This window comes from Choloepus didactylus, chromosome 5 (assembly GCF_015220235.1).
Source record: "Choloepus didactylus isolate mChoDid1 chromosome 5, mChoDid1.pri, whole genome shotgun sequence".
NCBI classification, from domain to species: domain Eukaryota; kingdom Metazoa; phylum Chordata; class Mammalia; order Pilosa; family Megalonychidae; genus Choloepus; species Choloepus didactylus.
The window spans coordinates 40194758-40211722 of NC_051311.1; the positions used below are offsets into that span (position 1 = coordinate 40194758).

Here is a 16965-nt window from a genome sequence, read left to right on the forward strand (position 1 = left end):
CGTGGGATGGAGAACATCTTCTTGACCAAAAGGGGGATGTGAAAGGAAATGAAATAAGCTTCAGTGACAGAGAGATTCCAAAACGAGCCGAGAGATCACTCTGGTGGGCACTCTTACGCACACTTTAGACAACCTTTTTTAGGTTCTAAAGAATTGGGGTAGCTGGTGGTGGATACCTGAAACTATTAAACTACAACCCAGAACCCATGAATCTCGAAGACAGTTGTATAAAAATGTAGCTTATGAGGGGTGACAGTGGGATTGGGAATGCCATAAGGACCAAACTCCACTTTGTCTAGTTTATGGATCGATGCGTAGAAAAGTAGGGGAAGCAAACAAACAGACAAAGGTACCTAGTGTTCTTTTTTACTTCAATTGCTCTTTTTCACTCTAATTATTATTCTTGTTATTTTTGTGTGTGTGCTAATGAAGGTGTCAGGGATTGATTTAGGTGATGAATGTACAACTATGTAATGGTACTGTAAACAATCGAAAGTACAATTTGTTTTGTATGACTGCGTGGTATGTGAATATATCTCAATAAAATGATGATTAAAAAAAAATTAACAAGAAAAAAAAAAAAAAAAAAAGAAGTCAATAACCATCAGAGACTTAGAAAATTCACAAATACCTGGAGGTTAAACAACACACTCCTAAACAATCAGTGGGTTAAAGAAGAAATAGCAAGAGAAATTGCTAAATATATAGAGACGAATGAAAATGAGAACACAACATACCAAAACCTATGGGATGCAGCAAAAGCAGTGCTAAGGGGGAAATTTATAGCACTAAACGCATATATTAAAAAGGAAGAAAGAGCCAAAATCAAAGAACTAATGGATCAACTGAAGAAGCTAGAAAATGAACAGCAAACCAATCCCAAACCAAGTAGAATAAAAGAAATAACAAGGATTAAAGCAGAAATAAATGACATAGAGAACAAAAAAACAATACAGAGGATAAATATCACCAAAACTTGGTTCTCTGAGAAGATCAACAAGATTGACAAGCCCCTAGCTAGACTGACAAAATCAAAAAGAGAGAAGACCCATATAAACAAAATAATCAATGAAAAAGGTGACATAACTGCAGATCCTGAAGAAATTAAAAAAATTATAAGAGGATATTATGAACAACTGTATGGCAACAAACTGGATAATGTAGAGGAAATGGACAATTTCCTGGAAACATATGAACAACCTAGACTGACCAGAGAAGAAATAGAAGACCTCAACCAACCCATCACAAGCAAAGAGATCCAATCAGTCATCAAAAATCTTCCCACAAATAAATGCCCAGGGCCAGATGGCTTCACAGGGGAATTCTACCAAACTTTCCAGAAAGAACTGACACCAATCTTACTCAAACTCTTTCAAAACATTGAAGAAAATGGAACACTACCTAACTCATTTTATGAAGCTAACATCAATCTAATACCAAAACCAGGCAAAGATGCTACAAAAAAGGAAAACTACCGGCCAATCTCCCTAATGAATATAGATGCAAAAATCCTCAACAAAATACTTGCAAATCGAATCCAAAGACACATTAAAAAAATCACACACCATGACCAAGTGGGGTTCATTCCAGGCATGCAAGGATGGTTCAACATAAGAAAAACAATCAATGTATTACAACACATTAACAAGTCAAAAGGGAAATATCAATTGATCATCTCAATAGATGCTGAAAAAGCATTTGACAAAATCCAACATCCCTTTTTGATAAAAACACTTCAAAAGGTAGGAATTGAAGGAAACTTCCTCAACATGATAAAGAGCATATATGAAAAACCCACAGCCAGCATAGTACTCAACGGTGAGAGACTGAAAGCCTTCCCTCTAAGATCAGGAACAAGACAAGGATGCCCGCTGTCACCACTGTTATTCAACATTGTGCTGGAAGTGCTAGCTAGGGCAATCCGGCAGGGCAAAGAAATAAAAGGCATCCAAATTGGAAAAGAAGAAGTAAAACTGTCATTGTTTGCAGATGATATGATCTTATATCTAGAAAACCCTGAGAAATCGACGATACAGCTACTAGAGCTAATAAACAAATTTAGCAAAGTAGCGGGATACAAGATTAATGCACATAAGTCAGTAATGTTTCTATATGCTAGAAATGAACAAACTGAAGAGACACTCAAGAAAAAGATACCATTTTCAATAGCAACTAAAAAAATCAAGTACCTAGGAATAAACTTAACCAAAGATGTAAAAGACCTATACAAAGAAAACTACATAACTCTACTAAAAGAAATAGAAGGGGACCTTAAAAGATGGAAAAATATTCCATGTTCATGGATAGGAAGGCTAAATGTCATTAAGATGTCAATTCTACTCAAACTCATCTACAGATTCAATGCAATCCCAGTCAAAATTCCAACAACCTACTTTGCAGACTTGGAAAAGCTAGTTATCAAATTTATTTGGAAAGGGAAGATGCCTCGAATTGCTAAAGACACTCTAAAAAAGAAAAACCAAGTGGGAGGACTTACACTCCCTGACTTTGAAGCTTATTATAAAGCCACAGTCGTCAAAACAGCATGGTACTGGCACAAAGATAGACATATAGATCAATGGAATCGAATTGAGAATTCAGAGATAGACCCTCAGATCTATGACTGACTGATCTTTGATAAGGCCCCCAAAGTCACTGAACTGAGCCATAATGGTCTTTTCAACAAATGGGGCTGGGAGAGTTGGATATCCATATCCAAAAGAATGAAAGAGGACCCCTACCTCACCCCCTACACAAAAATTAACTCAAAGTGGACCAAAGATCTCAATATAAAAGAAAGTACAATAAAACTCCTAGAAAATAATGTAGGAAAACATCTTCAAGACCTTGTATTAGGCGGCCACTTCCTAGACTTTACACCCAAAGCACAAGCAACAAAAGAGAAAATAGATAAATGGGAACTCCTCAAGTTTAAAAGTTTCTGGACCTCAAAGGAATTTCTCAAAAAGGTAAAGAGGCAGCCAACTCAATGGGAAAAAATTTTTGGAAACCATGTATCTGACAAAAGACTGATATCTTGCATATACAAAGAAATCCTACAACTCAATGACAGTAGTACAGACAGCCCAATTATAAAATGGGCAGAAGATATGAAAAGACAGTTCTCTGAAGAGGAAATACAGATGGCCAAGAAACACATGAAAAAATGTTCAGCTTCACTAGCTATTAGAGAGATGCAAATTAAGACCACAATGAGATACCATCTAACACCGGTTAGAATGGCTGCCATTAAACAAACAGGAAACTACAAATGCTGGAGGGGATGTGGAGAAATTGGAACTCTTATTCATTGTTGGTGGGACTGTATAATGGTTTAGCCACTCTGGAAGTCAGTCTGGCAGTTCCTTAGAAAACTAGATATAGAGTTACCATTCGATCCAGCGATTGCAGTTCTCGGTATATACCCGGAAGATCGGAAAGCAGTGACACGAACAGATATCTGCATGCCAATGTTCATAGCAGCATTATTCACAATTGCCAAGAGATGGAAACAACCCAAATGTCCTTCAACAGATGAGTGGATAAATAAAATGTGGTATATACACACGATGGAATACTACGCGGCAGTAAGAAGGAAGGATCTCGTGAAACATATGAGAACATGGATGAACCTTGAAGACATAATGCTGAGCGAAATAAGCCAGGCACAAAAAGAGAAATATTATATGCTACCACTAATGTGAACTTTGAAAAATGTAAAAGAAATGGTTTATAATGTTGAATGTAGGGGAACTAGCAGTAGAGAGCAATTAAGGAAGGGGGAACAATAATCCAAGAAGAACAGATAAGCTATTTAACGTTCTGGGGATGCCCAGAAATGACTATGGTCTGTTAATTTCTGATGGATATATAGGATCAAGTTCACAGAAATGTTGCTATATTATGTAACTTTCTTGGGGTAAAGTAGGAACATGTTGGAAGTTAAGCAGTTATCTGAGGTTAGTTGTCTTTTTCTTACTCCCTTGTTATGGTCTCTTTGAAATGTTCTTTTATTGTATGTTTGTTTTCTCTTTAACTTTTTTTTTCATACAGTTGATTTAAAAAAGAAGGGAAAGTTAAAAAAAAAAAGAAAGAAAAAAAAGAAAAACAAGGAAAAAAAAAAAAAAGATGTAGTGCCCCCTTGAGAAGCCTGTGGAGAATGCAGGGGTATTTGCCTATCCCACCTCCATGGTTGCTAACATGACCACAAACATAGGGGACTGGTGGTTTGATGGGTTGAGCCCTCTACCATAAGTTTTACCCTTGGGAAGACGGTTGCTGCAAAGGAGAGGCTAGGCCTCCATATATTTGTGCCTAAGAGTCTCCTCCTGAATGCCTCTTTGTTGCTCAGATGTGGCCCTCTCTCTCTGGCTAAGCCAACTTGAAAGGTGAAATCACTGCCCTCCCCCCTACGTGGGATCAGACACCCAGGGGAGTGAATCTCCCTGGCAACGTGGAATATGACTCCCGGGGAGGAATGTAGACCCAGCATTGTGGGACGGAGAACATCTTCTTGACCAAAAGGGGGATGTGAAAGGAAATGAAATAAGCTTCAGTGGCAGAGAGATTCCAAAACGAGCCGAGAGGTCACTCTGGTGGGCACTCTTACGCACACTTTAGACAACCCTTTTTAGGTTCTAAAGAATTGGGGTAGCTGGTGGTGGATACCTGAAACTATCAAACTACAACCCAGAACCCATGAATCTCGAAGATAGTTGTATAAAAATGTAGCTTATGAGGGGTGACAATGGGATTGGGAAAGCCATAAGGACCACACTCCACTTTGTCTAGTTTATGGATGTATGAGTAGAAAAATAGGGGAAGGAAACAAACAGACAAAGGTACCCAGTGTTCTTTTTTACTTCAATTGCTCTTTTTCACTCTAATTATTATTCTTGTTATTTTTGTGTGTATGCTAATGAAGGTGTCAGGGATTGATTTAGGTGATGAATGTACAACTATGTAATGGTACTGTAAACAATCGAAAGTACGATTTGTTTTGTATGACTGCATGGTATGTGAATATATCTCAATAAAATGATGATAAAAAAAAAAGATAATGTAAAATATCTTTGTGCCCTCAATGTAGAAGATTACATTAAACTAGACAGAAGAAAGCAAAAAGATATATGAAAAGATATATCTGCATCAAAATTGAAATTTCCTGTATAATGTAGCATTCCAGTTTGCTAAAGCTGCTAAAATGCAATATACCAGAAATGGATTGGCTTTTATAACAGGGATTTATTAGGTTACAAATTTACACTTCTAAGGCCATAAAAGTGTCCACACTAAGGCATCAGTAAGAGGATACCCTCACTGAAGAAAGGCCATTGGCATCCAGAACACCTCTGTCAGCTGGGAAGGCACTTGGCTGGTGTCTGCTTGCTCCTAGGTTGTGTTTCAAAATGGCGTTCTCCAAAATGTCAGCTTCTGCTTTCAATGGTTGTGATTAAAATGTCTCTCTAAACTACAGCCCAGACCGCCTTCTGTCTGAGCTCTTATAGGCTCCAGTGATTTAATTAAGACCCACACTGAATGGGCAAGGCTACTCTTCCATGGAAATAATCTAATCAAACGTATTACTCACAGCTGGGTGGGTCACATCTGCATGGAAACAACCTAATCCAAAGATTCCAACCTAATCAACACTAATATGTCTGCCCCCACAAGATTGCATTGAAGAACACAGCATTTTGGGGACATAATACATCTAAACCAGCACAGGGGACAGCACTCTTTATCAGAGGTATATTTTAAAAAAAGATAGTAACCTAACAAAAACAGCATTGTTTACACATATGGCCTTGAAAGACACTTGAAATTTGCTTGTGGAAGTGGGTATAAAAAGGATTGTAAGGTATTATGAAGAGGTGGAAGGAAGGTTATCTGAAATCAGAAAGTTGATATTCTAAACATGGATGAGTAAGGCTCATAATACGCAGGGTAAACTGAGGTAGCCGGTAGCTGTTTGAAGGATGTGCACATGGGCATTTTGTTTTATCCCACACATCTCAGTTCATCTGGAAGCAGTTTTCTGCATTTAACTAGTGCAAGTATTGTAAACCTTAGCACTGTTGGTATTTTGGACCAGATAATTCTTTTTTGTGGGAAACTATCATGTGCATTGTAGGATGGCTAACAGCATCCCTGGGGTCTACCTGCTGGATGCCAGTAGCACCCCCTTCGGCAGTCATAACAATAAAACATTTCTCAAGACATTGCTAAATGTCCCCTTGGGGGCTAAACTGATGCATAGTGATTCTCATAGACAAAATCACACCTAAGCAATTGTGGTATTTCTGTTATGTTCAAATTGTTCCCTAATAAATCAGTTTCATTGGAACAAATTCATGTTTTCAAAATAAGCATTATAGCAGAACTGACTATATTTTATTAAGTTTAAAATAATGAATCTGATTTCATATAAAAGAATCAGTTTCATATTTAATGTAAAAAATGCACATAGATTTAAGGTTTGAAAGAAAATATTCTTTAATACCCATAGAAAATAAGCATGTAGCAATAACAACTGGAGTTAAAACTGCCTTTAAAGAAAACAGTTCATTAGAAGGTGGGGATGTACTCTTAATGTAGAGTTTAAAACTAACAGATGCATATAGTTTATATACTTCTAATTGTGAACCTCAGAAAGTCTTCAATTTATCCAAGTAACAGTAATAAAAAAAAATTAAACAATTTAACACATTTGCATGTTATATTTTTTCTAATGCAGTTTAAAGAAAACAGTGACATTCAAAACCATTTAATAAGCTCTTAGTATCTTAGGAATAGGACGAATCTTGGTTAATCAGTTAAATTGAGCCAGCAAACATTATTTTTAAAGGTAGGCCATTTGAAACATTTCCATTAGAGTGAAGAATAAGATGGAGACACCTGCTCCCATCACCGCTGTTATGCAACGTTATCCCAGCCAATGCAACATGATAAGAAAAATAAGAGTGCTTGCTTCGGCAGCACATATACTAAAATTGGAACGACACAGAGAAGATTAGCATGGCCCCTGCGCAAGGATGACACACAAATTCGTGAAGTGTTCCATATTTTTTAGAGAGATGCAAATTAAGACCACAATGAGATACCATCTCACACCAATTAGAATGGCTGCCATTAAACAAACAGGAAACTACAAATGCTGGAGGGGATGTGGAGAAATTGGAACTCTTATTCACTGTTAGTGGGACTGTATAATGGTTCAGCCATTCTGGAAGTCAGTCTGGCGGTTCTTTAGAAAACTAGATATAGTTACCCTTTGATCCAGCAATTGCACGTCTCTGTATATCCCCGGAAGATCGGAAAGCAGTGACATGAACAGATATCTGCACGCCAGTGTTCATGGCAGCATTATTCACAATTGCCAAGAGATGGAAACAACCCAAATGTCCTTCAACAGATGAGTGGATAAATAAATGTGGTATATACACACAATGGAATACTACGTGGCAGTAAGAAGGAACGATGTCGTGAAACATATGACAACATGGATGAACCCTGAAGACATAATGCTGAGTGAAATTAGCCAGGCACCAAAAGACAAATATTATATGCTACCACAAATGTGGACTTTGAAAAATGTAAAACAAATCATTTATAATGTAGAATGTAGGGAAACTAGCGATAGAGAGCAATTAAGGAAGGGGGAATGATAATCCAATAAGAACAGATAAGCTATTGTGGGTAAATTTAACATTCTGGGAATGCCCAGGAATGACTATGGTCTGTTAATTTCTGATGGGTATAGTAGGAACAAGTTCACAGAAATGTTGCTATATTAGGTTACTTTCTTGGGGTAGAGTAGGAACATGTTGGAAGTAAAGTAGTTATCGTAAAAAAAAAAAGTAAAGAAAAAAATAAGAAATGATAGGTTTATGTAGTTAAAATGGTGAAGTGTCACTATTTGCACATTTGATTTTCTACACTGAAAGTCTAAGACAATCAACAGGAAGTGTTCATCAACAAATAAAGTAGTTAATACAATAAGTATATGGAAATCAAAATAAACATCCATGCTTTCATAATTAGAAACTTTAACAAAGAAAGAAAAACAAGCTCTCAATTAGAGTAGCAACAAAAACTCTAAAATACCATCCTGATAAGGATGACCTATCAGGAATTATTAAGATCGATATGAAGAAAACTATAAATTTTACTAAACCATAGAAAAATATCAAAATAAATGAAAGAGATATGCCATGTTTCTAAGTGGGAAGAATCCATATTTTAGAGATCCTTTTCTCCCAGAATTAATCAATAGTTTCAATGTAGTCCCATCAGAATCCCAATAAAATTTGCTAGGCAATTTCAGGTAAAAATGATGGGGTTGGCCATGCTCTGTCAGATAGTGAAATATTTTATGAAAACAAAGGAGTTAGTGAAATATTGGGGTAAAAAGACATTTCACCAATGGGATAAAAAATACTTGAGCATAAATGGGAACCTAGTTTATGAAAATACAATCCCATATCACTGTAAAACAGTCAATTCAAATTAGTGTTGTGACAAATGAATATCCATTTTTGAAAGAACTATGTTCCTCATATGATACACTGAAATAAGTTCCACATGGAATAGAGAGCTCATTCTAATAAGCAAAATGATAAAACAGTTATCAAAAATTCAGGAGAATAACTTTTATAATCTTAGCATGGGAGAAGCCTTCCAAATCAGGACACTCAGTGTTGAAGCCATAAAAAGGGTTTCTAATAAATGCAATAAAGCAAGAGATGAAAGTAGCATTCCCTGAGAAAAGAAAGGGGGAATTATCTCTTTTGTTCCATTTTTTATTGTGAACTTTTGTTTTTCATTTTTTTAACGTTATCAAAAAAGCAAACAATAAAAAAACATTTCAAACAAAACCAAAACAAAGGAACAAGAAAAAACAAATAACCTAAAATAACTACATTGCTTCCAACACGTTCCTACCCTACACCAAGAAAATAAACAAACTATAACCAAACAAAGGAATAAGAAAAACAATTAACCTAAAATAAATACATTGCTTTAGTATATACAGACGATGGAATACATGAAAGTAAGGAAAGAGCTTGTGAAACATATGACAACCTGGATGAACCTTGAAGACATAATGCTAAGTGAAATAAGCCAGGCACAAAAAGGGAGATATTGTATGTTACCACTATTGTGAACCCTGTGAAAAATGTAAAATAAATGGTTTATATTTTAGAATGTAGGGGACCTAGTGATAGATGGCAAATAGTGAAGGGAGAACGACAACCCAATAAGAACAGATAAGTTATGGAGGGGAAACTTAATGTTATGGGAATGCTCAGGAACGACTATGGTTTGTTAATTTCTGGGGGGGTATGGTAGAAACAAGTTCACAGAAATGTAGTATTTTAAGTTTTTTGTCTTTCTTATTCCTTTGTTGGGTTATAGTTTGTTTTCTTGGAGTAGGGTAAGAACATGTTGGAAGCAATGTAGTTATTTTATTGTGAACTTTAACATATATACATAACAATGATAACTTTTAGTATACAATTTCACAAGTAGTTAGAGAGCAGATCTCAAAGAATGTTATGAGTCACAGGTCCACAACTTCAGCCATTTCCATTACTGTAAAATGTAAAATACAGAAAGGTGTCATCTCTTGATGTTACAGCTCAACAAGCAGTCATATAGGTAATTACAAAAATTGTTATGGATTACAGTTCCACAATTTCAGTTCTTTCCTTATTATGCAATACAAGGTATACACAGAAAGGTGAAGACCTTCAAGGCACAATTCAATGAGCAGCTATAAGCAAACCAAGGGGGTGGGGTGGGGGATTATCTTTGAAAATTACATGATTGTATCCCACAAAAAACTTAATACTATTATGATTGATAAGCAAATATGATACATTAATTGGATATAAAACAATTTACAAAAATCCGTACATTTGTTCAAGACTAGTATGAATAGTTTGAAGTGGCAGTATCATTTACAATTGCTACAGAATGCACAGGATACCAGAAATGAAGCTGTTTTTACAAATTCAGTACATTTATCCAGAAAATCATTAAATTTATTAAAGAATAGGAAGCAAGACCTAAATAAATGGAGTGATATACCCTGTTCTTAGATGACATCAATCTTTCCTAGATTCGTATATGAATTCAATTCTAAATGAATCTCAATGACTTTTTTTTTTTACTGGACACCATTGCATTGTACTGTAATCAAATTTATGTAGAGGGTGTACGAGAATAGAGAGTTCATAATAATAAAGATTCACATATATACTATAAACCATATGAATGGTTGAAGGTTGCCATTTCCGTTTAGAGAGGAATGATGGTGTATTTAATAGTGTTTCATGATTGGCTATCCTTATAGATATAAATAAAGGAAGATCCCGATCTGATCTACAGAATTAAACTGCAAATCTAAATGCAAAAATAAATTAGTATATTATGCGTATAACTTTGTGAGGAACATTGTTTTAAATGAAAGGGAAATCTGGAAACAATTCAGAATAGGCTTACAGATTTGATTAAATAAAATGGTGAAATGTCTGTCTAGCAAAAGACAAAGTCAAAAGACATGATAAACTGGAAGAAAATTGTTGACAGTCAGTGAAAAATTTATTAACCTGAATAGGAGAAGAGTAAATTCAAATTATAAAATCCCGGTAGGACACCGAGGAAACAATACGAATGAACAGGGATTCATCTTACCTTACTAACAAGGGTATAAAATTCTGTGTTCTTTTTTGTAAGGAAATCCAGTGGTATCTATTAAAACTGGAGATGTTTATATTCTTTGATTCAGTAGTTGTCTTTTTTAGATTTTATCTACAGATGTAAAAGTACTAATACATAAGAAAGCACATAAGAGAATTGTTTGTAATTCAAAAAGAAATGGAGATGAGTGATGTCATGGTGACATAAGACATCCCCTAGAAAAGTCATTCCAGAGAATCAGCTAAGAAAAGAATAAATCCTATTTGCATAGAACTCTGGAGGACAAACGAGACTGGAGAAGCACTCCATAAACGTTGAATTGAAAAAAAAGAAAAATGATAACCAAGATCAGGTGGGAAATTTTCTTTTGGGAGCCCCCAGCCCAGACCCCTCCCTATTACTTTGTCCCACTCAACTTGGGAGTCATGCAGAGGCAGGTCCCTTCCATCATGGATGCAGACTATTGATCCATTCACAGCAGTGAGTTAGAACCCCACGCATATCAAGGCACAGGAATCCAAGTCCACAGAGGCCCAGGGCAGAGCACAAGCCGCTGAAGAGTGTCACATAAAAAAAGAGCAGCCAGGGGAAATAAAATCCAGACCACAGCAGAAATGTTGGCAAGAGGTATACTCACTCAAGCCACAGTCTCTGTTCACTAAACCACCTAAATGCAAAATGGACCTCTCAGGATTGACCCACTGTTTTAGTTTCCTGGATTGCTTAAACCAGATGTAGTGAAAAGTGTTGGCTTTAAGAATGCCAATTTATTACCTTACAGTTTGAGGCCAAGAAAGTATCCAAACGAAGGTATCATTAAGGCAATACTTTTTTTTTTTTTAATCTTCATTTTATTGAGATATATTCATATACCACGCAGTCATACAAAACAAATCGTACTTTCGATTGTTCACAGTACCATTACATAGTTGTACATTCATCACCCAAATCGATCCCTGACACCTTCATTAGCACACACACAAGAATAACAAGAATAATAATTAGAGTGAAAAAGAGCAATTGAAGTAAAAAAGAACACTGGGTACCTTTGTCTGTTTGTTTCCTTCCCCTATTTTTCTACTCATCCATCCATAAACTAGACAAAGTGGAGTGTGGTACTTATGGCTTTCCCAATCCCCTTGTCACCCCTCATAAGCTACATTTTTATACAACTGTCTTCGAGATTCATGGGTTCTGGGTTGTAGTTTGATAGTTCCAGGTATCCACCACCAGCTACCCCAATTCTTTAGAACCTAAAAAGGGTTGTCTAAAGTGTGCGTAAGAGTGCCCACCAGAGTGACCTCTCGGCTCCTTTTGGATTCTCTCTGCCACTGAAGCTTATTTCATTTCCTTTCACCTCCCCCTTTTGGTCAAGAAGATGTTCTCCGTCCCACGATGCCAGGTCTACATTCCTCCCCGGGAGTCATATTCCACGTTGTAAGGCAATACTTTCTTGCTGAAGGCTGGCTGCCGCTGACCACTGGCTCCCCTGTCACATGGCAAGACAAAATGGCAGCATTGGCTAGTCTCTCCCTTTTCTTCAGATTTCATTGAATTCACCATCTTGCTTCCATGGTTTTCTTTTCTCCTTCTCTGTTCATTACGTTTACAAAGTACTCCGGTAAGAAGGTTAAAGCCTCTTCTCAATGAAGTGGGTCACACCTTAACTGAAGTAGCTCCATCAAAAGGTCCTACTTAAAATGGGTTTACATCCACAATAATGGATTAGATTTAAGTACATGTTTTCCTGGGGTAAATACAGCTTCAAACCATCACACTCCAACCTCTGACCCTCAAAAGACACAGTCTTTCCATGTGCAAATAAATTCATTCCATCATAGTTTTCCAAAAGCCTAAAATTATTTCAGCAACAATGCGTAGTATAAATTCTGGTCAAAATTGGTTATAGGTATGGTCTGTCCTGGGGTACAGTTCCCCTCTGTCTGTGGACCTGTGTAGCCTGGAGAACCCATTATCTGCTTCCAATATACAAAAGAGGGACAGGCATAGGATAAACATTTCTGTTCCTGTAGGGAGAAATTAGTAGACAAACAGGGGTCAGTAATCTCCCTTGGGTCACAGCTTAACTGAAGTAGCCTCATCAAAAGCACTTAAAATGGGTCCACCCTCACATGAATGGACTAACTTTAAGATGATGTTTTGTTGGGGACATATATTTCCAAACCACCACATCCACCTTTCTAGATTGACCCTATCTGGCTCCCTGTGGCAGGATACCCTAATGGGGAAGAAAGCAGAGGCATAAAGGCCTCACGGAACAAAAAATGGTGGACCTGACCAGACAGATCCCAGAACTGACCAGACAGATCCCAGAACAGAAAAGTGTAAGGAAATGTGGATACTGAGTGAGGGAGAGAATTTAAACAAATCTTTGGAGCTGGGAAGAAAATTCTGCACAAAACAAATAGAACAGAACAAGATTCCTAGGGAAAGAACAGAGGAAAGAAACCTTTCTCCTGGAGGTGAAACAATTGCACAGACAGTGTAACAAAGAAAACCAACAATAAACTCTAGATGAGAGTTTCTTGCACTATTTACAGATGGGATGAACTTACATATAGAAACTCCTGAAAAATCTACAACAAAGCTACTAGAGTGAATAAACATTCATCAAAATGGGAGGGTACAAGGCTAGTACAAGACTAATAATGAACAGTCTTAGGAGGATATCAAGAAAAATTCCATTTGCATTAGCAACTACAAGAATCATTTATCTAGGAATAAATTTAACCAAAGAAATAAAGGACTTAAACATGGGAAACTACAAAACTTGGCTAAGAGTAATCAAAATCAAAGAATGTTTAAATAAATGGAAGGACATTCCATGCTCATGGATTGGAATACTAAATATTGTTCAGATGTCAGTTCTGCCCAAGATTATTTACAGATTCAATACAACCCCAAAAGAAGTTCCAACAGCCTACACTGCAGAAGTGGTAAAGGCAATTACCAAATCTATTTGGAAGGGTAAGGGGCCCCAAATAGACAAAACCGTCTTGCCAAAAGAAGAATGATATTGGAGGACTCACACTTCCTAACTTTAAAGTTGTCAAAACAGCATGATACTGGCACAAAGATAGACATAAAGACCAATGGTATTGAATTGAGAGTTCAGAAATAGACCTTCACATCTATGACCTACTGATTTTTGACAAGGTTGCCAAGTCCATTCAATTGGGAAAGAATAGTTACTTTTTAAAAAAAAGAAAAGTTTTATTCACACACCATACAGTCCATCCTAAGTGTACAATCATTGGCTTTTGGTATAATCACATAGTTATGCATTCAGCACTACATTCAATATGAGAACATTCACATTTCTTCTGAAGAAAAAATTTCCATACCCCTTAAATCTTCCTATTATTGATATTTAGCTTTGGTATGGTGCCTTTGTTACAATTAATGAAAGAACATTACAATGTTACTGTTAATTATAGACCTTGGTTTACATTAATTGTATTTTTATCCCATATAACACTCTATTATCAACACCTTGTAATAGCGACGTATGTTTGTTCTAGTTCAAGTAAGAACTCTCTTAAGTTTATACAGTTAACCACCATCATTGTCCACTCTGGGTTTCACTAAGTTCCACTTTTTATCCTCTAGTTTTCCTTCTGGTAACACATACATCTCTAGCTTTTCTCAGGAGAGAATAGTCTCTTCAACAAATAGTGTTGAGCAACTGGATATCCATATGCAAAAGAATGAAAGAGGACCCCAATCTCACACCACAAACAAAAATTAACTCAAAATGGATCTAAGGCCTAAATATAAGAATCTGAAATCTAAAACTCCTAGAAGAAAATATAAGGAAGCATCTCAAGGACCATGTGTTAGGCAATAGCTTCTTAGACTTTAAACCCAGGGCACAAGTTACACAAGAAATAAAGATAAATGAGACCTCATCAAAATTTAAAAGTTTGGTGGATCAAAGGCCTTTCATCATCAAAGTGAAAAGACAACCTACTCAATGGGAGAAAATATTTGCAAATCACATATCAGAATATATAAAGTAAAACTACAACTCAACAATAAAAAGACAAACAATCCCATTTAAAAATGGGCAAATGATTTAATAGACATTTCTCCAAAGAGGATGTACAAATGGCTAAAAAGCACATGATAAGATGCTCAACATCATTAGCTGTTAAGGAAATGCAAATCAACACCACAATGAGATACCATTTCACATCCGCTATGACTGCTAATAAGAAAACAAAAAAATCACAAGTGTTGGAGAGTATGAAAAATAGGAACACTCACTTATTGCTTGTGAGAATAATATGGTGGTATATTGGGGGAAAAAATACATCCTAATGTAGACTATGAACTATAGTTAATACTACAATTATAATATTCTTTTATCAATTGTAACAATGTTACCACATTAATGGAAAGTGTTAATAATGGGGGGGTGGTATAGGGCAATGCTAGATGTTCTATATGATTTTTCTGTAAACCTACAATTTCTCTAATCAAAAAAATATTTTAAGAAAAGAAAAATTTTTATGCCCCATCAGCAGGTATGGCTGTATAACTGTGGTGTGTGTGTGTATATATATATATATACACATACACCTATGGAATATAATGCAACTTTATCAAAAAAATTAGTTTGCCTACCTATACTGACCTATAAAGAAGTCTACAGCAGTTTAATGAATGAAGTTCACATAGACCCCCACAAAGGTAAATAAACCCATACCATATATATGTGTGTGTGTATGTATTTTGAATGCACATGAAAAAATACATGAAGGGGGATGCAGTGATTAAGAAAGATCCATATGATTGGGTAGGGAAAGGAATAGTTTCCCAAGGAAGAGACTGCCAAACAAGTCAAAACAGTGTCTACCTCAAAAGTCTTTTAAACTAATGATGACAAGAAGCCGGAAGTCATTTTGAAGCAATCAAGATTGCATATGTATTATGTTTGTAATTTCAGGTTCCTATTACTTTTGAGGATGTTGCCATTTATTTCACAGAGCAGGAATGGCAGAATTTAGAGGCATGGCAGAAGGAGCTTTACCAGCATGTAATGAGAACCAATTACAAGACTCTTGTTTCTCTAGGTAAGAAATTTTCAACTTTATGTAAGTGATGGAAGATGATATTTTAAGAGGTCTTGTTCAGTTTATCCTCCTGTATGTCAGGTAGCAAGATTTCTCAGAATTATCAGAAAGGAATTTTTACCCCCATATTCCTTTGTTAATACACATTCTTTCAGCATGCCTAGTCCTTACTCAAGGGTAGAGATTGTTATATGAGGATATTTGAGACAGCATGTAATATAAGGTGGTTAGAGGTGACTAAATAAATACATCAGGCCTTGTGCTGGTTTGAATCTATTATGTCCCCCCACGAAAGCCATGTTTTTTAATGTAGTCTGGTGGGTACAGACTTATCAGTCTTTTGATTAGGGTGGAACCTTTTGATTAGGTTGTTTCCTTGGAGATGTGACCCATGACACATGGTGAGACCTTTTGATTAGATCATTTCCATGGAGGTGTGACCCCGCCCATTCTGGGTGGGTCTTAATTAGATCATTGGAGTCCTTAAGAGAGCTCATGGAGAGAAGGAGCGCAGAGAAGATGAGAGAGACATTTTGGACAGAAGCTAAGATATGTAATCCAGAGTCTGCCCCTGAAAGAAGCTAAGAGCCAACACAGACCCAGTCATTTGAAGATGCTGGGAGATGCAGACTGAAGTACGTTTGGAGATGCTAAGCTAGAGATGAAGGCCAGAGTTTGCCCTGGAGAAGGTAAGAGAGGACTTCCCAGATGATTAAAGAGAAACACCCTGGGAGAACAAGCAAGGATGCACAGAGGCTGAGAGAGAGAAGCTAAGAGAGACAGAAGCCCAGAGATGTTTTGGAGAAAGCCATTTTGAAACCAGAATCCAGGAGCAAGTACCAGCAGACACCAGTCATGTACCTTCCCAGCTGTGTTCCAGACGCCATCGGCCTTTCTTCAGTGAAGGTATTGTCTTGTTAATGCCTTAGTTTGCACAGTTTTATGGCCTCATTTGTAACCTAATAAATCCCCTTTATAAAAAGGAATCCATTTCTGGCATTTTGCATATTGGCAGCTTTAGCAAACTGGATCAGACCTTTTAGTCTATGTACTCTCAGGTTGCTGTGATTTTCCACATAGGAGCATGCCAAGTTCATATCCTTAAAGAACCCTGTATATCTTAAGCCTGCCTCTCCATTTTTACAGTGGGTTCTCTAACTCAGAA

General features: G+C 36.6%; 1 protein-coding gene and 1 non-coding gene across 4 annotated transcripts in view; both read left to right on the forward strand.

Annotated features, from left to right (window-relative positions):
* Positions 1-16965, forward strand: part of LOC119533944 (zinc finger protein 786-like) — a 117908-nt gene that overhangs the window by 78196 nt on the left and 22747 nt on the right. For all 3 annotated transcript variants that reach the window (XM_037835910.1, XM_037835908.1, XM_037835909.1), the window contains exon 2: positions 15674-15800. In XM_037835910.1, the coding sequence (XP_037691838.1) occupies positions 15767-15800 (34 nt within the window). In that variant the 5' untranslated portion in view covers positions 15674-15766. The remainder of the gene's footprint in view (positions 1-15673; positions 15801-16965) is intronic.
* LOC119535627 lies at positions 6963-7069 on the forward strand. The gene has a single exon (XR_005217240.1). It is a non-coding gene; the product is annotated as a U6 spliceosomal RNA (small nuclear RNA).